This window comes from Trichosurus vulpecula, chromosome 3 (genome assembly GCF_011100635.1).
Source record: "Trichosurus vulpecula isolate mTriVul1 chromosome 3, mTriVul1.pri, whole genome shotgun sequence".
Taxonomy (NCBI): domain Eukaryota; kingdom Metazoa; phylum Chordata; class Mammalia; order Diprotodontia; family Phalangeridae; genus Trichosurus; species Trichosurus vulpecula.
In genome coordinates, this window is record NC_050575.1 from 435,908,545 (window position 1) to 435,933,186 (window position 24,642).

Consider the following 24,642-nt stretch of genomic DNA (forward strand, 5'->3'; position numbering starts at 1 on the left):
TAATATGTATTCTGGAAAGAGCCTGTTAGTGCTATCCAGAGCTCCTGGTGAGGAAATGTCCTCGTCCACAAAACCCCTCTGCAATTTAGGCTCTTAGGGAGCTGGCTGGGGCACTGAGAAGTCAAGTGCTAGGGTCACACAGCCAGGAGGGATCATTACATCTTGGCCTGTATTTTGGCCTAAGATCTAGTAGTTCTATTTGAGAAGGATGGAGTGGGAGAAAGAAGGAAAAAGACAGAGAGACAGAGAGAGAGATAGAATCAGAGAAAAACACAGATAGATGAAGGGATAGTAAAATAGGGTGGGCAGATAGAAGGATCGATGGGTATCATAGGGAGGGAGAGAGAGATGGAGAGGCTGATGGATATGTGGATATGTAGGCTGATCTAGAAGTGTATGGGAAGAGAGACAGAAGAGGGAAGGGAGGAGGAAAGGAAGGGACAAGGAGAGTAAGAAAGAAACAGATGGACAGATGGATGGATGCATAGGTAGATGAATCAACAGGTGTGTGGAGAGGAGGGGAGAGAGATGCATGGATCGATGGATAGGTAGAGTGATCAATACGTATTATGGAGAGAGAGAGAGACAGAGAGAGAAAATCAGAGAGACAGAGAGAGAGAGAGAGAGAGAGAGAGAGAGAGAGAGAGAGACAAAGACAGAGACAGAGAGGAGAGAGAGAGAGACAGAGACCATCAAAGACAGAGATAGAGAGACAGACAGAGACACAGAGAGAGAGAGAGAGAGAGAGAGAGAGAGACAAAGACAAAGAGAGAGAAAGACAAAGACAGAGACAGAGAGGAGAGAGAGAGAGACAGAGACCATCAAAGACAGAGATAGAGAGACAGACAGAGACACAGAGAGAGAGAGAGAGAGAGAGAGAAGGGGAGAGAGAGACTGACTTTACCAGGCACTTGCTATATGGTAGGCATTGTACTAAGCACTTGGGATGCAAATACTGGCAAATAAGGTCATCCTTGCCCTCCAGGAGCTTACATTCTAATGTAATAAATAGGGGAGCTAGAAGAAGAGGAGGAAGATGGGGACAAGGCAGCAGGGGAAGAGAAGTGGGAGGAGCCTAGAGAGAGTCAAGGCCTCAGTGAGGTGAAGCATAGACCGGCTGCTTCCCAAAATGGTGGGCCTGCCCTGGGAGGGAATTCCCAGTCAGGAGAACAGGGCTTCAGGTGTCTCCAGGGTGGCAAGGCAGCAGTGGAGGAGAAGGATGAGTCCGGAGGAGGGAGGGTAAGAACTGAGGAATGACGGGTCAGTGTGGCCTGGAGCAGTGAAGGCAGGCTTCCTCGAGAGGAGCCTCATTTCGCCATCACTTGGGTTGGAGAGCTTTGGGAAAACAGAGAGAAAGAGGTGGAGCAGCATGGTGGGGGCGGGGGGAACGACACCAGCCTGAGTTGAGGACAAAATGAGCTTGACCTATGTGTGAGTCTAGCACAGTGCTTGTGCATAGTAGGTCCTTAATAAATGCTTGGTGGATGGAATGGAGTTTGTGTGATAGTAGACCCTGGTCTAGATGGAGACAGTAGAAGGGACAATTAGGCTCATGTCCTGGGGAGTACCTAGACTAGACAATGTCATAAGAGGCCAAGGCCAGGAGTCAGGTTAGACTGGCCAATGGGGTGAATGGTAACATTCAATGCTGACATGAGGCTGAGGCCCGGAGAACATAGTCTAGATTCCAGCTCCCTCCCCTAGCCCAAACTCACCATCTCCCCGAGACACTGAGACCTTGTTAGCTCAAGTCTGACTCACATACTCCTACTCCTGTCTTCTCCTCAATTCTCCAAGACCCACAAAATATAAGGAAAGTCTGTCTACACACACACACACACACACACGCACGCACGCACGCACGCACGCACGCACGCATGCACGCTAATTATATATGATGCCTTAGAAGCCACAATGGTACACTGGAAATGGTTCTAGATTTAGGAGTCTGGAAAGCGTCCTAGACTTACAAAGGTTTGGATCCCAGCTCCAACATTTACCAGCTGTAGGACCATGGGCAAATCTCAGAACCCTTCTGAGGAGGTCTTGAACCTAGGTCTTTCTGACTCCAAATTCATTCCTCCAACTGTGCCCACAGCCCCGTCCTAAAGATCCTGATGTCAAGGGAAGCTTCTAAAGGAAGGGCCAGATGGATTCTGTTGTGCACATGATTTATTTGAGTTGTGCCAGAGGGGCCAAGTGACTGGGCCCAAAAGGGAGACAAAAGTAGGACAGTCAAAGGTGGGTGTCACAGTATCACGGATCTATGGAAGGAGCCTCATGAAGAGAAAACAAAATATCTGGGAAGGAGCGGGGAGAGAGCCTGAAAGAAATGGTGGAACTGATGGAAAGAAAGAGGTCTACCCAGAGCTGGGGTGCACCAGGGCTTCTGTCCAGGGCACTGACACTTGAGGAGGCCTTGCTTCCCCACCAGTAAGGCTCCCTTCCTCCCTCAAAGATGAACAACCTTAGAACTCTGTCTTGAGGCCAGCCCCCAGTCTTCTCAGTCCTGTGGGTGCCAATGATGGATTCCCTGATGACAGGTCCCTCCCTTTCTCAGAACGGCTCCACCCAACTTGTGCTGATCTCTCTGTCCACACCCTGACCCATCTCCTGCCCCATTTGACCCAGGTACATTCATCTCTAGTTAAGACAGAGAAACAGAAAAAGCACAGTTAACATAGCAGACAGGGAGAGACAGAGATGGGGAGAGGCCTGGGGAGAGGAGGCCAACAGAAACAGAACCAGGGGCTGGGACAGATGGCTTCCGAGCCAGAGCTGGACAAGCCTGACCGGCTCCATCCCTCCCCAGGAAGTGGGAGGGTGGGGACCCAGGTGTGGCCCACCAGAAGACACCCACCAGCCTGTTGCTGACCCCAGAGGGCGCCTTCCATAGTTTTGGCTACACAGCCAGGGACTACTACCATGACCTTGACCCTGAGGAGGCTCGAGACTGGCTGTACTTTGAGAAGTTCAAGATGAAAATACACAGTGCCAGCGTGAGGCGGGAAGACAGGGCGGGAGAGGGAGGGGGAGGGAGAAGGGGAGGGGCTGAAGCATGAGAGGAAGGCTAGTTAGGGAGGACTAGAGAGCATGGAGGGCTGAGGAGTGAGGAGAGGGACCAAAAGGAGGCTGTGGAAAGAATCTGAGAAATGAGGGAATTGGGTGGGGGTGAGGTGGGGGGGTGGGGGTGCTCTGCGGAGCTAGGGCAGGGATTGGGGTCCTACCCACTTCCATCTCCTTCCCTCACCTTGTTTCGTCGCCTACCCCCAGGACCTCACCATGAAAACGGAGTTAGAGGCTGTGAATGGGAAGAAGATGCCTGCCCTGGAGGTGTTCGCCCATGCGCTGCGCTTCTTTAAGAAACATGCAGTGCAGGTGACCCTTCCCCGCCTTCCCCTTCTCCACTCCCCACCCCCTTCCAAGACCAAGACCAAGATCAAGACCAGGGAGCCCTGTGATGCCTTAACACAGACCCCTCAGGTGGACGGGCCTCCAGAGGTCATCTCGTCCATTCCCCTGCCTCCAGGCATCAGCCCAAACAGAGATGGATGTGTGGGGAGGTGGGACTGAACGAATATGGGGAATGCCTTGAAGGGGCTTTGGAAGCAGGCCAGAATTCAGAGTCCGCAGACATGGGTTCAAATCCTGGCTCCTGACGTTGGGAGGACTCCAGGTGTTCCTCAGTAAGAGAATTGATCAGATCCCCTGACTCCCATGTTTAGGAGCATTGTCCTCAGTAACCCTGGACAAGTCACTTAACCTCAGTCCACCCATCTGTAAAGTGGGGATAGATGATAATAGCCACTGTCTCACAGGTTTGGTGTGAGGCTCAAACAAGACAATATAATTCATGCTCTAAGTTTTACCAGGTGCTTCACACGTGTTACAACCCGGGGAGGTGGGAGCCCCAATATCGTGCCCATTTTACAGACAAGGCAAGGAAAAGATAAGTGACTCGGCCAGGGTCACTCACACAGGTACGAAGTGGAAGGTCCCATGAATCCAGGGCTCTTCATTTTCACCAGAGATGGGCAGTTCTACACACACACACACACACACACACACACACACACACACGCACGCACACACACACATGTGCGTGCACACATACACACACCTATACACACGCGCACACTTATATACACATGCACACACTTATACACACACAAATGCAGGCTGAAGGTTTATGCAGGTGAGCACACATAGATGCACACAGATGGATCGACGCTGTCCAAAACATGCCTAGGACCTGCACAGGAGCCTGAGAGCTCAGAATCTGCCCTATTGTTGCACGTCTCTTGACCAAGCTCGGAAAGTCCTTCCTGGAGTCTGGCTGCCACAGTCTGGGCGGCCGGGGCCCTCCCTCTCCAAGGGAATGTGAGCTTGGTTCTTCGGCTCTAAAGCAGGCACTGGGGCAGGAGGGACATGGAAGGCATGCTGGGCACAGCCTCCCAGGGCCTGGATTTGAACCCTAGCTCTGCCTCTCACTACCAGCACACCCTTAAGCAGTCCCTTCCCCCTCCCCTCCCCTCACAATGGAGAGGCTAAGCTTGACCTCTGCTCTACATGCAATGATTCTAATTTCCTTCCTTTCCATCCCTCCCCCAACCCCCCTGGCTGAAATCTAGGAGCTCAGGGAACAGTGCCCATCCCTGCCGGAAAGGAATGCCATCCGCTGGGTACTCACCGTTCCTGCCATCTGGAAGCAGCCAGCCAAGCAGTTCATGAGGGAAGCTGCATACCTGGTGAGTGACGGAGCAGGGAGTGGAGAGCCAGTCCACACAGACAGAGGGCCCAGAGGGCCCGCCCTATCTGGAGACCAAGCAGAGTTGGGAAGACTTGATTGCTAATCCTGCCTCATTCACTAGTTGTATGACCCTGGATCAATCACTTAACCTCTGCCTGCCTCAGTTTCCCATTTGTAAATTGGGGATAATGACAGCACCTACCTCCTAGGACTGTTGTGACGATACTATGGTCACATTTGTAAGTCACTTTGCAAACGCTAGCTATCAGAGGCAGCAGCCTATACAAGATATGAAGGAGGGCAGGAATCATCCCCCTCTCCCCTCCTGCCCATCAGAGTGTCTGAAATCCCTGTGAGATTGTACTAGCATGGGAAGAGGTCTGGATTTGAAGACAAGACCTCAGTTCAAATGCTGGCTCTGTTCTCCTTGTCTGACTGGGGCCAAATCACAGGCCTCAGTTTCCTCATTTGTAAAATGAAGGAGTTGGGTGATCTCTAGGATTGCCTTGGGTCTCATAGGCTTTTTGGTCTGTAACTAGAGGAAGAAATCATACTCTACAATTCTATTAGCTGTAAGACCTTGGGTGAGTCACTCCCTCTGGGCCTCAGGTCCTTCCCCCTATGCAATAAGGCACAGTAGAAAGAGCTGGATTGGGAATGAGAAGACCTGGGTTTGAATCTCAGCTCTCCTGTATGACCCGGGGCCATCACTTCCTGGAGCAAATGAGGCCTGGGTACTGCACAGCCTCTAGCTCAGCCTCTGAAGTGGTTGAACTGGATGACCTGTCCAGCTCAGACATTCCAGCATCCTCTCATTCTGTGATTCTAACCAGCTAAGTCCTTGGCAAAGATGGTGATGACTGGCTGAGAAGGTAATGGCCAGCCAAAAGGTAACAGCCAGCCGAGACGGTGATGGCCGGCAGAGATGATGATGGCCGGCAGAGATGGTGATAGCCAGCCAAGATGGTGATGGCTGGCCAAGATGGTAATGGCCATCAAAGATGGTGATGGCTGGCTGAGATGATGATGGCCAGTTGAGATGGTGGTGGCCGGCAGAGATGGCGATGGCCATCAAAAATGGTGATGGCTGGCCAAGATGGTAATGACCATCGAAGATGGTGATGGCTGACTGAGAGGGTGATGGCCATCAAAGATGATGATGGCCGGCAGAGATGGTTACGATGGGCTGAGATAATGATGGCCGGCAGAGATGGCAGTGGACATCAAAAATGATGATGGCCAGCCAAGATGGTAATGATCATCAAAGATGGTGATGGCTGACCGAGAGGGTGATGGCCAACCAAGAGAGTGATGGCTGGCCAGGATGGTGATGGCTGGCCAAGATGGTGATGGCTGGCAGAGATGGTGATGGCCAATAGAGATTGTGATGGCCATCAAAAATGGTGATGGCTAGCCAAGATGGTAATGACCATCAAAGATGGTGATGGCTGATTGAGAGAGTGATGACCAGCCAAGAGGGTGATGACTGGCCAGGATGGTGATGGCTGGCCAAGATGGTGATGGCTGGCAGAGATGGTGATGGCCAATAGAGATTGTGATGGCCATCAAAAATGGTGATAGCTAGCCAAAATGGTAATGACCATCAAAGATGGTGATGGCTGACTGAGAGAGTGATGACCAGCCAAGAGGGTGATGACTGGCCAGGATGGTGATGGCTGGCCAAGATGGTGATGGCCAGTAGAAATGGTGATGGCCATCAAAAATGGTGATGGCCAGCAGAGATGGTGATGGCCGTCAAAGATGGTGATGGCCAGCCAGGAGGGTGATGGTTAGCAAAAACCGAGGTCTAGAGGAAAGCAGCATTTGGAGGGGTAGGGGATGTCACCTCAGAGGGAAGGCATGGGTCAAGGTACAGGTCTCCCGAAACAAACTGCTACCATTTCCCAGTTTTACCTTCCCCAAACAGGTAAGGGGAGCTCCCTTCTCTCTTGCTCTCACTTCCTGTCTTGAGCAGGCTGTAAGAAGCTTGCTACAGGTGTGATCAATATGTTCATAGGGGACACCTAATGGGGTAGAGAAGGTCCAGAGAAGAGCATTAAGAATGGAGGGTGCTATCCCAAAACACCCATTGTACACAGTCAGCACTTAATAAATGCTTACCGAATGAAAACATGGATGGATGGATGGATGGATAGATGGGTGAATTAGATTGTAAACTACTTAAGAGTAGGCTGTTTCTTGCCTCTTTTTGTATCCCCAATAATAAATGTTTATTGAGACTGAGTGAATGACTAGGAATTAGGGCTGGAACAGACCTTAGAGAGTCTAAAACTCTAGAACCTTCATTTAACAAAGGAGGTAACTGAAGACAAGAAGAAAAATGATTTTCCCAGGGTAAGCAAGCTAGCAAGTCAAGATTGGAACCCAGACCCCGGGGCCAGAACCGTGTTAACATTGTGCCATTCTGATTAGGAGGATGCAGGATGAGGAGCCAAATTAAAATCTACAGACTCCTCTGGGAGAAAAGTAGTCAGCTGGTCATTCCTAGTCCACAGGCATTTATTAAGCACCTACTAGGTGCTAGGCAATGTGCTGAGCACTGGGGACACAGAGAAAGGCAGAAAACAGGCCTTGCCCTCCAGGAACTCACAATCTGGTCAGGGAGACAGCACACAAACAACTCCGAACATACTGAATGTGTAAAGAATAAATGAAGGGTGATCTCCGAGAGATGCACACATGGGCAGGGAGACACAGAAAAAGGACAGAGAGACAGCAGAGGGCTTTGTGGCCCATGCCCCAAACTCTGGGACAAAGAGATCCTGGGGGGCTAGCCCATGGGAGGCCAGACCTCGGGTCATCTGCCGTCATCAGAGTGGAATAACCATAGGGACCCAATGGGGGCCCAGACTAAGGAGAGAAGCAAGGTCAGGAAGGGTTTGGAGAAGTCCCTGGAGGATGGGTCCTTCAGTCCGTCATCCAGAGGTCCATAGCTCTACAGCTGGGAGGGACCTCAGGGACCATCGAGTCCAACATTCTCATTCTCCAAATGGAGAAACTGAGGTTCAAATAAGTTTTAGTGACTTACCCAGTGATGCACAGGTGGTGAGCATCTCGAGTGAGATTTCAACCCAAGTCTTGGTTCTAGAGCCAATATGCTTTTTACTACATAACCATCAAGCATTCCAACAAGTTATTCCAAGAGGCAGAGGCATTCTAGGCCAGGGAAATAGCCTGTACCTGAATGAGGAGGTGAGAGGTGGAATGGGGGGCTCAGGACACTAGAGGTGTGAGCACCAGTCAGGCCCTGCAGGGCTAGTACTGCGGTGACTGCCCACCCCTCTCCCCCCCACCCCCTCTACCCCCATTAATCTGTCTGAACTAAAAGGCCCTAACTGCCAGGAGCAGGGTCATGTCTGATTGATACTGAAGTAAGGGGAAAGCGCTGGGAGCCAGAAAGGGTTAAGGCTTCTGCCAGAGGGGAGGCGCAGCCCCAGGGCCTCCGGCTCAGTACTCCCCCAGAGCTTCTGCATCGGGTCCATCCAAGGGATGAGAACATCGCCTGTAGCCAGGCCAGAACAAACACCCCCGCCTCCCAGCCCCCGACACTCGCAGACTCAGCCCCTTGGTGGCTTTTCCTCCCACATTGTTCCAAGGAAGCCTCAGCTCGGAAGGGGCCAGGACCGCAGGAGGAAAGTCTCTGCTGAAGATCTAATCAGAGTGAGCCGCCCTCCACCCCCACACACACTCTCCCCGCCTCAAAAGGCACTCAGGGGATCCCTCAGAGTGGAGAACTTTCCCAGAAGCATCAGAAGTTGTGAATTCCAAAGAAAGTCAGAGATCCTCCTGCTGGAAGGACCAGAGGAGGCCTTTGCAGCCATCCCTCTGCCTCTGACCTTGCCTCTGGAAGGCCCCCAATTTGTTGGCAGAGATAGTGCTCCTGTCTTCAGGGACTTTTCCTTTGGATGGAAGAGACAGTCTCTGCTATCAGACTCCCTGTTCTGAGAAGAAAATGCAGCCCCTGCCCTGCTTGGGGTGTGGGGGTGGAGACAGCCTCTGAATTTAAAAAAGAAGAAAACAGAGACAGATGATAGATGACAGACAAATAGAATTATGATAGATGCTAGACAGACAGCAATATGTGCCAGGCATAGTGAAGGGGATACAAATATAAGCAAACAAGACAGTCCCTCCCCTCAAAAAGCTTCTCTTCTAGTAGGGAAGCTGTAAAGGGAGCTGGAAAGCTGGGGGGGGGGGGCGGGGTGGAGGTGGGGGGGGGCAGTGTGATGGCAGGGAGTGGAGCACCTTACCAGGAAGTGATTTGGAGGCCTGGTCAAAGAGAAAGCGAAAGCTTGCCCCTCAGAGCCAAGAGATCCAGGGGTGGAGAACAAGTCACTGGTGGGAAGAAGGGAGAAGGGATTTGTCCCTCTGAGCAGAGGCAAAAAAATGGCCCATAGTCATCCAGGAGGACAGCCCCTGGCCTAATGATGGTGATACGCCCCTGCCCTCAGGAAACCCTCCATATGACGGAGAAGAAGGGGACTTTACCCTGATGGAGAAGACAAGACAACCTCTCAGCACCAACATCAGCCTTGAGAGACCCCAGCCCCAACCCAAAAACGTTCCAACTCTGGCTCTTAATTAGCTTGTGTAATCGTGCTCAGTCTGATGCAAGAGTCCTGCTCCAGGCGTCTGGAGACCTAGGTCAGAATCACTGTCGGTATGACCTTGGTCAATCTCTTTCTCTCTCCGGGGCCTAGCTTCCTCTGTAAAATGAAGAGTTGGCCTCAGTCAATTTTCAGTCACGTCTGACTCTTACAATCCCATTTGGGGTTTTCTTGGCAAGGATACTGGTTTGTCATTTCCTTCTCCGGCTCATTTTACAGATGAGGAAACTGAGGCGAATGGGGTGAAGTGACTTGCCCAGGGTCATACAGCTAGTAAGTGTCTGAGGCTGGATTTGAACCCAGGAGGTTGAAGCAGAGCATCTCAAAGGTCCCTTACCAGCTCTGACATTCTAAGATTCTTTCTCCTCTCTAGATTATCAAACATCTCCAGAGCAGAGCAGTGTGGGAAGGCAGGTGCTAGGTATAGGGAGAGTGTGCTCATTGGAAAAGGGGGGCTAGTACTTCCCTTCCTACCCCAGGGGAGAACATCTAGGTATCGAGTATTGTCAGACTCTACGGATCAGTGGGTTGGTCTCACTGAACTATATTTTTATTTTGTTTTTTTTTTCTTCGTTGTTACAATGGATGGCCTCTGCCTAGGTGAGGGGGCAAGGATAGATTCAGAAATAAAGGTAATATATGAATAAAAGATAGCAATAAGAACAATTTAAAGAAAGATGAACCAGGGCTTGAATGCCATCTTGCCCAAGCCATGCCCTGGGGGCAGGGATCAGGAGGTCCTAGGAGTTAATGCTTGGCCAATGATAACTGTTTTCCTATCTCATTTTCTCTATGGTTCTAGCTTTATCCTTTGGCTCAGAGAGAGGAGAGATCAAACAAGATAACATATACGAAGCATTTTGCCAACCTTAACTGCTAGGTCTTAAATGGGGATGGCTACTGGTTCCCTATTAACAGCGTCCTTAAGCATCATGCGGCCTCCCTCCTTAGCTATCTCTGTTTTGACCTGGTACCCTGACTGCCGCTGCTGGCTTTTGTAGGTTGTCGGGCCTAATCAATTTTAATGCTTCTTCCAGGCGGGCTTGGTGTCCCCAGAGGATCCTGAGCAGCTCCTCATAGCCCTAGAGCCCGAAGCCGCTTCCATCTACTGTCGAAAACTCCGTCTCCACCAACTCATCGACCTGAGCTGCCGGCCGGTGTCCAATGGCTTCCTGGGCGAGCGGCGGTCCATTGACTCCAGCTTCCGCCAAGGTAGGGAGGGGACAGGCCCTGATAGGTCGGGCCAGAAAGAGTGACCAGGGGAAAAACAAAGGTTCTGATGCTGGGGATCTGTCCTCAGCCGGGTACCAATGACTGGGATAAAAAGCGCTGGTTTGTTTGTTTCCTTGTCTGTGAAATGAGGTGGTTGGACTTGACGGCTTCTAAGGACCCTTCCAACACTGAGATTCTGCAATCCTGGGAAAACACAATCCCAACATCAAACCGGATAATATAAATTGGAGATAATATAAAATTGGTCATGATGACAGCGCCTGGAGCATCATGGGGGTGGGTGTTAGTTATGAAAGGATTCTGGGACAAAGCTGGGCCGCCCTTCCATGAACCTATCCTTCATACCTTCATTCCAGTTTTGATGGTTTGGGGCCTAATTGTTTAAGGCCTAGAATGCCAGGATCAGGATGGTAAGAAGGTTGCACATAGTTCTCTAAGCATTAGGACACTCCATGGGTGATAGAATTCCCAAACGCTTGAAGGTTTTTGATCGGAGGCGAGTGTGCAAAGGTAGTCACTTGGATTGGAGCCGGGAGAGCCCAGAGTCAGGGGGTTCATATCACCAACTGCCACATCCTCTAGAGAGAAGGGGACCAAGCCCTCATCACATGGACTGGACTGGGTGGCAGAGGAGGAAAAGGGGATTTCGTGTGGAGAAGTCTGAATACAGAATTTGGTGACTAAGGATAAGATGATTTCAAGGGTAAAGCCTAGCATGAGGGAGGCTTCCTTAGGCTTGGCAATGGCCATTTCTAGAGCATCATCACAGAACCAAAGATGCCTTACGAGTCATCTAGTCTGCAGAAACTGAAGCTCAGTTAATGCAGAAAACGGGAAGCAAGGTGAGTTGCCCAGGGGGACAGAACCAGGATTTGAACCCAGATTCTCTGACTCCGCATCCAGAACTATTTGTGATCCCACGTCTCTGTATAAAGGAGCAGCTAGGGGGTACAGTGGGTACAGAGTGCTGGGCCTGGAGTCAGACTCATCTTCTCGAGTTCAAATCCTGCCTCAGAAACTTACTAACTGTGTGACCCTGGGCAAGTCACGTAACCCTGCTTGCCTCAGTTCCATCATCAGTAAAACGAGCTGGAGAAGGAAAAGCCAAACCATTTCAGTCTCTTTGCCAAGAAAATCCCAAATGGGGCCAGTCACAGAGAGTCTGAAACAACTGAACCACAACAGCTCTTTATGAATGTTCTCTGCCCCCTCAGAACTTTGGGAGGTAGGGAACCAGGTTATTACTATCCTCACTTAGCAGCAGGGGACACGGAGATGCAATGAGTGCTACCAGGCAAGCCCCCCGATCTCTCTGAGCCTCGGTTTCCTCATCTGTTAAATGGGGTGACGTCTCTAGCACCTGCCTCAGAGGGTTGTGGTAAGGCTCCAGGGAGTCTATACAAAGGGCTCTGGAACCCTTAAAGCTCTATACCCATGCTAGCTGTTATCACTGACGTTATCGAGTAGTCTCAGTGGGCCCAGAGCCAGTGGGTGGCTGGGCTGGGAAGCCAGGCTTGACCCCAAGGCTAGCGCTCTCTTCCCTAGCAGATGACTCAGGCCATCAGAGTTTGTGTCATGGAGAACTCAAGTGGGGAAGGGGGACTGAGGAACCTCACCCTGTTGACCCTTTTCCTGGAGCAGCCAAATGGGCTGGCCTCCTGGGGCTGGACTGAGCTGACTGAGAGAAGGGGAGGCGGAGGATCCTCACTCATCCCAACTCCATCGATAGCAGGAACACCTGTTTGGATTCTGGGTGTGGGGCCCAGATCTCCCCAGGGAGGAGAGGGCAGGGACCATTTCCGGAGGTATCTAAAACTGTCTGAGCAAAGCTTCCCCACCAGAGATCCTAATCAGACGTGTTTAGTTTGGTTTTTTAACCCTTTCCCATGATGCCCAGCTCAGGCATGATGGGGGCGAAGGTCTGGATAACTGGTTTCAGGTCCCGCCTCTGCTCCCCAACAACCTGTAGGACCCAGGCAAATTATTCCACCTCCATGGACTCCAGCTCCTTTTCTATAAAATCAAAAGACTTGGAGAGAATCTCCAAAGTCCTTACCCTAAACTTTTGGGGTCTAAGCCCTGAGATGCTGGAATTGTTCTGGTGTGCTCGGCTCCCCTGCCCCACCTGCTGGCCATACTGGGCACTGACCACCCAGTTGATGGTTTATTCATAAAACTATGAGCCGAGGCATCGTGGAATGGTGACTAGAGAACCAGCCTTCAAGTCAAGGAGACCTGAGTTCAGATCCAAATTCTAACCCAGACTGACTTGTGTGACCTTAATCTCTCAGGGCCCCAGGCAACGCTAGAGCGAGGGTTCTTCACTAGGATCCGTAGGTAGGTTTCGGGGGTGTGGGAACCTGGACAAAGAGGACGTTATTCTTTTCACAGCCCTTTGGTTTCCCGCATGTTTTATTTCATGCTAACAAAGCCCTCAACCATCCGACCTTGTTCCTATACCTCCCACCCCACCATGCTTGATAAGCCAGGGACACCAACTCTTGGATGTTCCTCCAACAAGACACCCATCTCCCGACGCTGGCCATCCCTCGTGCCCGGAATGCTCTCCCTCTTCATCTCTGCCTCCTCCCTTCCTTGGCTGCCTTCAAGTCTCGACCCCAGACGGACTTTCTCCCAGAAGTCTTTGCTGAGCCCTTCTCAGTGAGGGTGCTTTCCCTCTGTTGATGACATCCAGTTTGTCCCGTATACATCTTGTTTGTTTGGGGAGTTTCCTGAATGGGCGCTCCCTGGACCGACAAAGTCACGGGTCCAGACAATCTGTCTAGCAAGTTCTCCATCTTGCTGTTGTTCAGTCTTCTTCAGTTCTGTCTGACTCTTCCTGATCCCATTCGGGGTGCTCTTGGCAAAGATGCTTGATGTGGTTTGCCATTCCCTTTTCCAGTTCAATTTACAAATGAGGAAACTGAGGCAAACAGGGTTAAGTGACTTGCTCAGGGTCACACAGCTAAGGAGTTGTCTGAGGCCAGATTTGACCTCAGGAAGATGAGTCTTCCTGACTCCAGGCTGGCATTCTGTCCACTGTACCACCTAGCTACCCCCCATCCATCCATCCACCTATTTGCTTACATACATACACATATATACACATATGTACGTATCATATAAAATTCATCTTTATAGAGCACTTTCCTTAGAGCAGCTCTAAAGTTGGGCCGCTAGGGCAGATGGCGACTTTGGGGCATTAACCGTGTCCCCATCCAGGCCAGAGAAATATCTCAGGAATAGAAAGGGGGCCACTGGACTCTTGCTGCTTACCAGACACTAGGGCCAGCAGCATCTGTGGAGCTGGAAGGTGGCTGTCTTCACAGGCTTCCTCCTTCCCCTCCGAGGAGGAAGCATGGGGAGTTCATTCACCTGAGAGGAAGCCCAGGCTGGGAGCCAGGAGAGAAAGAGGGTCATAGACTCGGAGCTGGGAGGGAGTTTGCAGGCCATCAGATCCAAGCCCTTTGTGTTACAGTCCTTCGTGTCCCTGGGGGCTGCAGGAATGGACACTCCAAAGAGATAGGGCTGGGCCGGGAGGAGAGGAGGTGGAGGGGGCAGGGTGGGGAAGCAGCATTTAGTGACGAGATTTTGAACCAAGCCCATGAGATCAGAAAACACAAAGATCAGATAGGTGGGCACCAGGAAGGGCCCCTGCCCCTCAGAATCTCTTCCTATAGATCACATGACTATGGGCAAATCACTGAGTGTCTCTGGGCCTCAGTTTCCTCATCTGTGAAATGACGCACTGACTCTGAGGACCCATCAAGCTCTAGGTCAGTGAGCCGCATGTCCCCAGAGTCCAAAATTCCACCACTGGTGTGTCATTCTTTTAACTTAAACATTGGTCTTGTCAGCCTGTCTTTGGAAAATGCCAGTTCCCACAGAAGGAGGGAGACAATTGCTCCCTAAGCCATATGGACAAGGACACTCACAGATTTTGCTGAAATAAATGACCTGGTCTCTCAAGGATGGGATCTGGGAGTGGGATGAAGCCAGGCCTGGCCCCTAGGGCTCCCCTTTCACTTTGTCCTCTCTTCATGCCAGCCAGGGAACAGCTCCGAAGATCACGCCACAGCCGCACCTTCCTGGTGGAGTCAGGTGTTGGAGATCTCTGGGCAGAGATGCAAGCAGGTAGGAGGCGGCCGGGTGGGGAATGGTCCGTGGGAGGGACAGACAGGCCACAGGGCTCAAGGGAGGGCGAGGAGGTCCCAGTGGGTGAAGGACAAGGGCTGGTCTGCTCTGGGCAGATGTGAATGGAAGCAGGAGGGGGACACCAAGTGTGGAGGGCATTTCTGTTCTGTATCAACTACTCTACCCCCCATACACACACAGGGCCAGAGCGCCAGGCACCATGGGGCTCAGTCCTCACCTCACACCCTGCCTTTAGAAAGCTGCCGGTAGGCCTGTCAAAAACACAGGCAAACACACCCTGGTATGTGGGCACAGACTGTTGGCTATAATAGACACTAGCTTTTTAGTTCAGTATAGTTCTGCAAACATTTATCCAAAGTACTGACCACGTGAGGAAAATATACAGATGGATATACCCTCCCCAAAGGAACCCTCACCCTCACACCTTCATCTCCTCCCTTACGTCCCTTTCATCCGTCTCTAAGAAAACTTCCATCCCCATCTTCCCTATCCCTCACTGAACAACCCCCTACCCCTAGCTCACTGGGGGTCACCTGCCCTAGGGACCAAGAACACTCAGAAAGGAACAGCTAGGACCATACATCTGCATCCATTCTGTGGGAGGAAGAGGCAGGATTCACTCAGAATTCAGATCCTAGAAGATCTCAGAATTCACAGGCTCAACCACCACGGAGATAGGAGAACCCAGAGACCTGGGATCCCAAGACATAGATGGGATGGGGGGAGGGCACTGTACCTTTCCACAGGTCAGAAGGACCAGAACTTGGACCCAGGCAGGACAGGAGGGAACCGAGGATGAGGAGGGGGAGGCAGGAGAGATGTTTATATTGCAGAACCCTGTTTTAGGATGGGAGTGGGGGTCTTAGAAGAGGGGGTAGGTAAAGAACCGGGGGAGACTCTAGGGAACAGAGATAGAGACCAGCATCTCAGAGGGACCCCCATTGATGAATATGGTTGCGATGAGGGAAGGAAGTGGGGACAAGAGAGTGAGAACCAGACACTGTCTCTAATTGTATGGGCCTGTACATGGGGCAGGGGTGGGATGAAGGAGGGTTGTGTCCCTGTGTACCTCTGTCATCTTGAAAACAGGAAACCACCATGTAAATGTTAGCTGTTATTCTTATCTCCAAGGTCCCTCCCAGCTCTGCCAGTTTCCCTAATTCTGTCCCTCTTAGCTCTTTCATTCTAAGGCACAGGTTCCCAAAGCGGGCAGTACCGCTCCCTGGGGGATGATGGGATGATCCGGAGGGGCAGTACTAGCCCTGGGCGCATTTGGGGGGGCAGTGAACCATAAGGAAAGAAGAGAAGAAAATTTCGGAAAACCATTCGTACATGCTGTCTAATCGACTTAAAATTGTGGTTATTACGTTATTTTCCAAGTAAACATACGAAATGCAAGTTATAACTGCTCAGTGGTCAAGTTCGCCAACAGGTCTTAACAAGCAAGCGTTGGCAGGAGCGCGTGTTACATATTGGCTGGAATATGTGCATGTAATGACTTGTTTACAATATGATACTATCCAGTTACATGACGCAATATTGCATCATCAAAATTTCAATGCAGGAAAAAAAACAGAAATTTACAATAAATTGCTAAATTTAAGATGTGTCACTTTTAAAAATGTATACTTTATATCTTTTTGAAATAACATGAATTTAAAAAAAAAAACTGTTAAAGGGTTAAAGAAAGTAGATTTCCAGGGTGACGCTGAGGAATTTTTTAAAGGAGGTGGTAGACCAAAAAAGGGAACCTCTGCTAGGTCCCTCCCAGGTCTGACATTCTGTGTTCTAAGGTTCCTCTTAGCTCCATCATTCTAGGCTCTAAAAGGTCCCCCCCAGCTCTGACATTCTGTGTTCTAAGGTTCCTCTTAGCTCCATCATTCTAGGCTCTAAAAGGTCCCCCCTCCCAGGTCTGACATTCTGTGTTCTAAGGTTCCTCTTAGCTCTATCATTCTAGACTCCAAAAGGTCCCCCCTCCCAGGTCTGACATTCTGTGTTCTAAGGTTCCTCTTAGCTCCATCATTCTAGGCTCTAAAAGGTCCCCCCTCCCAGGTCTGACATTCTGTGTTCTAAGGTTCCTCTTAGCTCCATCATTCTAGGCTCTAAAAGGTCCCCCCCAGCTCTGACATTCTGTGTTCTAAAGTTCCTCTTAGCTCCATCATTCTAGGCTCTAAAAGGTCCCCCCTCCCAGGTCTGACATTCTGTGTTCTAAGGTTCCTCTTAGCTCCATCATTCTAGGCTCTAAAAGGTACCCCCCAGCTCTGACATTCTGTGTTCTAAAGTTCCTCTTAGCTCCATCATTCTAGGCTCTAAAAGGTCCCCCCTCCCAGCTCTGACATTCTGTATTCTAAGGTTCCTCTTAGCTCCATTATTCTAGACTCTAAAAGGTCCCTCCCAGGTCTGACCTAGGGTTGATTGCTATGATTTGGTTTCATTTGGTAGGGGGGATCAGGGTGAGCAGAGAAGTAACATGGTGCCGATGTTTGTGTGTGAATACACATGCATGTGTCTCTAGCAAGGCCTGTACACAGGTGCGGGTTCTGGGGTGCCAGCGCACGTGTGTGCTCGCATCCATCCTGTTCTGACACGCCTTTCCTGCAGGTGACCGCTACATTGTGGCCGATTGCGGGGGCGGTACCGTGGACCTGACTGTGCACCAGATAGAGCAGCCCTTGGGAACCCTCAAGGAACTCTACAAAGCTTCAGGTTAGAGCCAGACACCCCCTCCTCACTCATCCACAGTCTCCCTAGCATTACCGGGTACTTTGGTCACACTGCCCTCTCGTGGCCAAACTATGTACTGCAACTGCGTCCTCAGCAAACAGACCAGATGTTGCCACCCCACCCAAATCCCCCGCCCTCCCTGCCTGCCCCGGTGATTCCCCCATCCCTGAGCGTTTGTTTACCCGATAAGACCAGGAACTCCTTCAGGATGGGGTCTATGTATGTCTCTTCCCATAGATCAAACGAGGTCAGTCAGCTGGCCTTTGTTAAGCCCCTACTGCCTCCCAGGCATTGGGCTAGAAGCTGGCAGCACAAAGACAAAAGCGGAGCAGTCCCTGCGCTCGGGGCGCTGACATTCTATCCAGGGTAGCGACTGTTATTAGATATCATATGCTAACATAATCAGTGTATTTAAATTGTATATTATATATTCGTATGTGCTAGTGTCCTGCCTTCCCAAATGGTGTTGCATTGTATATGCGTGTGTGCGTGTGTGTGCGTCTGTGTGTGTGTGTGCGCGCGCGCACAGACAGGCAGGAGTGAGGAATGAGGCAGCTAGGGGTGCCATAAAGCACAGAGCTCTGGGCTTGGAATCGGGGGTCTCATCTTTCCGAGTTCAGATCTGGTCTCAGACTTCCTAGCCGTGTGACCCTGGGTAGGTCACTTAACCCTGTTTGCCTCAGTTTCTTCATCTGTAAAATGAGCTGGAGAAGGAAATGGCAAAGACTCCAGTATCTCTGCCAAGAAGAGTCAGACACCACTGAAGCACAACAAAAAGAGGGACACCTCTACCGATGAAATCACGGATCCAGCCCCTCCCCCTGTGCACGTATACGCACATCTGCACGCGCACATACACATACGACACCATTTAGGGAGGCAGTACACAAGCGTCTGGGGGATCAGGAAGAGTTGTACGGAGAAGGCGTCTGAGCTAGGTCTCAAAGGAGTCTGCAGGGTAAAGAGAAGGGCATCCCAGGCGTCGGAGCTGGCCGCACAAAGGGGTTAGGCACCCGGTGGAGTGCTGAGTAGGGGAACGGCACCATCAGACCTGAGCTTAGGGAAGGGTTCTTGGGAAGAGGCATGAGGTAGGGGCTGTGCCTCCTTCTCTGACCACAGGCTCCTGTACACAGTGCCTCAGTCTCCCTTTCCCTGGGGCCCCTGGAATCGAGTCTCCCCCAATTCTTTCCTCCTCAGGGGGTCCCTATGGGGCAGTTGGGGTGGACCTGGCTTTCGAACAGCTGCTGGGCAGGATCTTCAGTGATGACTTCATCACCACCTTCAAAACCAAGCGTCCGGCAGCATGGGTGGACCTGACCATCGCCTTTGAGGCCCGCAAGCGCACGGCCGGGCCCCACCGTGCCAGTCCTCTCAACATCTCCCTGCCCTTCTCCTTCATCGACTTCTACCGCAAGCAGAGGGGTCACAACGTGGAGACGGCCTTGCGCAAGAGCAGGTGGGGCGGGGGTCCATTTACTTCCTCACCCTGGGCACAGCTGAAGGCAGGGGACAGGAGGAAGAGCTGGAGAGGAGCTCAGGAATCTTGGGAAGAAGGTAGAGAGAGAAGAGGGAAGGAGTACCAGGTTGGACATTGGATTTAATCAGGAACTGGGTTCAAATACCAGGTCTGCCACCTGTGACCTTGGGTAAATCACATAATCTCTGGGAGCCTCAGTTTATATTTCTGTAAGACGAAGTTGGGCTAGATGGCCTCTACGCTCCCAGTCAGCTCCAGACCTCTGCTTCTGTGATCCTAAATGACAGGCAGGCAGACTGAGGGAGACTGGGCTCGCTGGTCTGGGAATTGATTCTCTCCCCATGCACGCTCCCCCATCACACTCCCCTAAAAGTCATCTGCTTCAGCAGCAGAGGGAGGGGCAGCTCAGTGACATCTGTCTTGGGTGTCCAGAGGTCAGGCTCTGGAAGGGCTCTCCCTCTGTCTCCTGGAATTGCTCAGACTGGGAATGGCCCTACCCCACCTCACCCTGGCATCATCCTTTCCCTGCAGCGTGAACTTTGTGAAGTGGTCCTCCCAGGGGATGCTGAGAATGTCCTGCGAAGCCATGAACGAGCTCTTCCAGCCCACTGTCAGCCAGATCATCAAGCACATTGGTGAGGAGGGGGGACAGGGGCCTCACAACCTTGAACCAGAGGGGGATTGGCTTGTTTGTTTTTTCTGGCCTCAAACAAAAGAAAACTGTGGTGTGAAAAATAGTACTAGCTTAGAAATGCGGAAACCTGGCTCCCAGAGCTGGGTGACCTTGGCTAAGTCCCTTGCCTGCTCTCTGGGACAGTTTTCAGATTAGTAAAATGGCCAAGGCTGGACTAGATGGGCGTAACTGAGACCAAGGTCTCTTCTTTATGTTCTCAGATGTTTTGTGCATTCTGTGCACTAAGGTCCTTCCAGCTTTAACATGCTGTGTTCTAAGGCCCCTGCCAGAGCTGACCTTTTATAGTCTAAGGTTCTTTCCTGATCATACATTCTATGACCTAAGTCGGTTCTCAGCTAGCATTTATTAAGCACCTACTGTGTGCTGAGCACTAAAGAAAGGCAAAAACAGCCCTTGCTCTCAAGGAGCTCACAATCCAGGTGTGGTCCTTCGGTGTCCTAAGATTCTATGTTCTAATGCTCCTTTCAGCTCAGAGCTGCTATATTTTAAAGCATCTTCTAAAGTCTGACATTTTTTGTCCTAAGCTCCCTCCCAGCTCTGACATCCCCTGTCCTAAGCTCCCTCCCAGCTCTGACATCCCCTGTTCTAAGCTCCCTCCCAGCTCTGACATTCCCTGTTCTCAGCTCCCTCCTAGCCCTGACATTCCCTGTTCTAAGCTCCCTCCCAGCCCTGACGTCCCCTGTTCTAAGGCCCCTCCCAGCCCTGACATCCCCTGTTCTAAGCTCCCTCCCAGCTCTGACATTTCCTGTTCTCAGCTCCCTCCTAGCCCTGACATTCCCTGTTCTAAGGCCCCTCCCAGCTCTGACATTCCCTGTTCTAAGGCCCCTCCCAGCCCTGACATCCCCTGTTCTAAGCTCCCTCCCAGCTCTGACATCCCCTGTTCTAAGCTCCCTCCCAGCTCTGACATTCCTTGTTCTAAGCTCCCTCCCAGCTCTGACATTCCCTGTTCTAAGCTCCCTCCTAGCCCTGACATCCCCTGTTCTAAGCTCCCTCCCAGCTCTGACATTCCCTGTTCTAAGGCCCCTCCCAGCTCTGACATTCCTTGTTCTAAGGCCCCTCCCAGCTCTGACATTCCTTGTTCTAAGCTCCCTCCCAACTCTGGCATTCCCTATTCTAAGGGTCCTCCCAGCTGTGACATTCCCTGTTCTAAGGCCCTCCCACCCAACTCTGACATTCTACCTTACTCCTTTACTACCATTCCACATTCTGCCTTAGCCTTTTTCGAAGTGTCTTTGCCTTGACCAACTAAGGAGTCACCTCTGTTTGAGCCCACACCAGCGGAAGGAGGCCTGGAGAATCTAGAACCCAGGGCTAACTTTTCCCAAAGTGTCCAAACAGTGCAAAGCAGAGGGTGATCCCCAAGCCGCCAAGCCCAGGCTCTGGAAGGCCAGCAGCTGCTTTGTGCTGCCTGGCCAAAGCGGGAGGAAAGGTGGGGGAAGGGCCGGAGCTCAGGGTCTGAGCTTTCCTTCTCCCCCCAGATGAGCTACTGGCCCGCCCAGAGGTGCAGGGGGTGAAGTTTTTGTTCCTTGTGGGGGGCTTTGCCGAATCAGCCGTGCTCCAACACGCAGTGCAGGAGGCCTTCAGTGGCCGAGGCCTGCGGGTCATCATCCCTCAGGACGTGGGCTTGACCATCCTGAAGGGCGCCGTGCTCTTCGGCCTGGACCCTGGCGTGGTCCGAGTTCGCCGCTCCCCGCTCACCTACGGCGTTGGGGTCCTGAACAAGTTCGTGGCTGGCCGCCACCCCCCCGAGAAGCTGCTGGTCAAGGATGGCAAGAGCTGGTGCACTGACGTCTTTGAGCGTTTTGTGGCAGCCGACCAGTCTGTGGCCCTGGGAGAGGTGGTTCAGCGCAGCTACTGCCCCGCCAGGCCAGGCCAGCACCGCATCCTCATTAACATCTACTGCAGCGCTGCCGAGGACGTACAGTACATCACCGACCCCGGAGTGCGCAAGTGTGGGGCCATCAGCCTCGAGCTGGCCCCTGCCCCTCCAGGGGCGACTCCCACGCGCCGGGAGATCCGGGCTTCCATGCAGTTTGGGGACACGGAGATCAAGGTCACTGCTGTGGACGTCAGCACCTCCCGGACTGTGCGAGCCACTATCGACTTCCTCTCCAATTGAGGGCAGGGGCCTGGAGACCCCGATGTGGGCCCGTTCTCCAGCTCCTGCTTCCCTCTGCTCCCCCTCCCGCCCAGACCTCTGCCCTGTCCCCCACATGCCCTCCAACAATCCCCATCCCTTCTCCAGTCTTGTTTCTCAGCCCCATCCTCCAGATTTCCACCTTCTCTCCTCTCCTCTTCCTCCTTTCTCTCCCCACCTGCTCATTTCACTCACCTCCTGTCCAGCCTACGTCCTTCCATTCCCTTCTTTAGGCTTGGACTCCACTCCTTTCCAAAATCCCTTCTATTGCCCCAATTTCTACCTTCATTCCACTGCACTGTGCTGGGGCTGGGGATGGAAAGGGGGACCTTGAAAGACTTACTGAAGTACAGTACAAGGACCCAAGACCAAGCTAGAGAGCTACTGGCCAACTTGAGGTCCTCACTCACCTCCTGATGGGCTGAGACCGCTCTCCCCACCACCCCACCCCAGGGAGTTTGCGCAGGCAGTCCTGCTGACAGGCCTACTGCCTAGTGATGTACTAACGTACCTCACTGTGTGCTGGAGGGTGCCCAGCGAAGGAGGAGGCAAGGATTTGTTTGGTGGGTGAAGGTCCTCCCCAGAATCAGGCCAGGAACCCTGGAATTCACACCTGGGTAGGCCAAGCTGTCAAGAGTCAACCTTGCTGCCCATGGAAGAACTGAATGGGAGGGGGAGGTCCCCAGCATCCCAATGCCCCACCCTGTCCACAGACTCACAGAATGCTGGCGCTAGAAGGGTCTTCGGAGACCATCTAGCCCATCTGAACCACAGAGGACTGAGGCCTAGCAAGGTTAAGCTACATGCCTGTGGGTCACCCAGTAAGCGAGGGATAGAGATGAGATTCAAACCCTGCTCTGCTCCCCGAGGGGCCCCTTCTTATATAGCTCTGTATGCTTTGCTTTGTCTTACTGGACGAAGAGGCGCAGGTGCAGATTCTATTTTTATATTTAAACCAGTCCGGACCCTATCCTGCCATGGATGACAGCTGAGAGAGGAAAATGGAACAAAGGGAGAGTCGATGAGCCTAGCTCTGGGGGGATGGCTAAGCCCTGTGTCCCTGGACCCACAAGGACCTGGGGAACAAAGAACTCCACACAGCACCTGTCTTACTGACTTCTCTGAGTTACCAGGCAGCACCCCCTGCTGAGGCTGGAATGGAGACCTCACCGACTCCAAGGGGGTCCTGCCACCCCAGGGGGGACGACAGAAGCCCGGCTTACAGGGGACCGATGGACGCAGGCCAATGACACAGAAAGGGGCTGAGATCAATAAAGCCCCTGCGTGGTGCTCTCACAGGGTAGGGGCTGGAAATATTATAAAATGGCAGCACTTGACAAGTGAAGACTGGGGTACTACATTCAGTTCTCACTAACAGGGTCATATTACTAGTCAAAAGTATTTTACTAAGGTAATCAGGTTACTGGCAGGCATCTAACTAAGGGGGAGAGTTACTAGCAGGGTGAGATACTGAGGGGTAATATTTCTGACCCCTGGATATGACAGCAATCCCTTAGTAAGAACAATGATTCCTCAAGAGGTTAGTCTAACAATCTATATGGGGAAAACCAAATGGATGAAACATGTATGTTGTCCAGACTATGACACGTAGTTGTACAGCCAGTCTGCGATTCGGGACGTTAGCACATCACGGAGGATGGACAACACATGGAACCGGAGGAAAACAACACACCACATTGTTTCGGACGCTGCCCGGTGCTTTCCACAATCCGCGCTGAGACCCAACTTTCTGACAGACGCGTGCTTCCGGTGATGGAGGGGGTGGGGAGTGGGGGGTGTGCCGTGTTTGCAACGATGACCTCCTGGACGACCTCCGGCAAGGAACTGGGGACGTTTGTGAAGGGGGTGTATGATGGGGCAGTCACGGAGCCTATGGGAAGGAGAAGCGGTGCCTCCCGCATGTTGGGTGGACCTTTGGCCGACCTATGGCGAGGATGGATGTGAGCCGCAGCGATGGGATCAGGGCTCCGCCGAGCAGGGACGGATGTTGCTAGGCCGAGTAATTCTCAGGAGTCAAGTATTAGCTGGAGACGTTTAGTGGCAGGGAAGAGGCCGTCGTAGGGTCATGTTACTAGACGGGCAAGGTTACTAACAGCAGCTTGGCGGAGTATTGTGACCAGTCAATATGTTACTGTCTGGGGTAGTGTTACTAGGGTCACTGTCAGCAGGGTAATGGACCCTGGGGTTCATCTCTCCGGTAGCTCAGGTCACTCTAGCAGGCCTCAGGGAAATTGGTCATTTCTCTGCAGTGAAAAGTTCACGAGGAACCTCTTCTAGGGTCTAAGCAGATTCCTCGCCCCTCTCCAAGAGGAATGAAGACCCACCCCCAGCACCGGGCAGGGCTGGGTGGTTCACTAACTGGGGAGGGGGCTCTGGGGTTGCTGTCAGAAAGCCACGTTCTCAATAAAGCATTTATGCCCAAGGTCATGGCCTGGCAGGGAGATGAGGGGAGCATGGGGGGCTGGACGAGCCCTGGGATTGAGCTCCACAGGCAGAAGCCCTGGCCTAGGATTATGGGGGAGGGGGCATCCTGGGGAGGATAATGGGGCTTCCTTGGGGATAAGGAGACAGCTGCTGGTGGGATGGTTAGGTCATCCAAGCTTCTTCCATCCTGCTACCTCAGACAACCATTCCCACAAACCTCTACCTCACACCAGCAGCAAGGTGGCTGAAATCCCCTGGGAAGGTGACCCTAATCGCAAGATGGTTTTGTGGAGAGCGCAATGAGAAGGGGATGGGGGACGTGGCCTGAGAGCCAGCTGCGAGGATACGCTAGAGACAGACTCTTAACTCTAGGGACCAAGGATTTCAGACAAAAGTTAG

The 24,642-nt window shown here is 52.1% G+C and overlaps 1 protein-coding gene across 2 annotated transcripts in view; it reads left to right on the plus strand.

The window, feature by feature from the left end:
• Window positions 1–24,243, plus strand: part of HSPA12B (heat shock protein family A (Hsp70) member 12B) — a 42,657-nt gene extending 18,414 nt beyond the window's left edge. Inside the window, exons 5-13 of one of the 2 annotated variants that reach the window (XM_036753136.1) lie at window positions 2,813–2,999; window positions 3,274–3,378; window positions 4,632–4,748; window positions 10,416–10,590; window positions 14,659–14,745; window positions 17,368–17,472; window positions 18,688–18,946; window positions 19,499–19,602; window positions 21,140–24,241. In XM_036753136.1, the coding sequence (XP_036609031.1) occupies window positions 2,813–2,999; window positions 3,274–3,378; window positions 4,632–4,748; window positions 10,416–10,590; window positions 14,659–14,745; window positions 17,368–17,472; window positions 18,688–18,946; window positions 19,499–19,602; window positions 21,140–21,780 (1,780 nt within the window). In that variant the 3' untranslated portion in view covers window positions 21,781–24,241. Of the gene's footprint in view, window positions 1–2,812; window positions 3,000–3,273; window positions 3,379–4,631; window positions 4,749–10,415; window positions 10,591–14,658; window positions 14,746–17,367; window positions 17,473–18,687; window positions 18,947–19,498; window positions 19,603–21,139 lie in introns of both variants that reach the window. The other variant, XM_036753135.1, reaches the window with a different exon arrangement.
• Window positions 24,244–24,642: the final 399 nt, after the last annotated feature.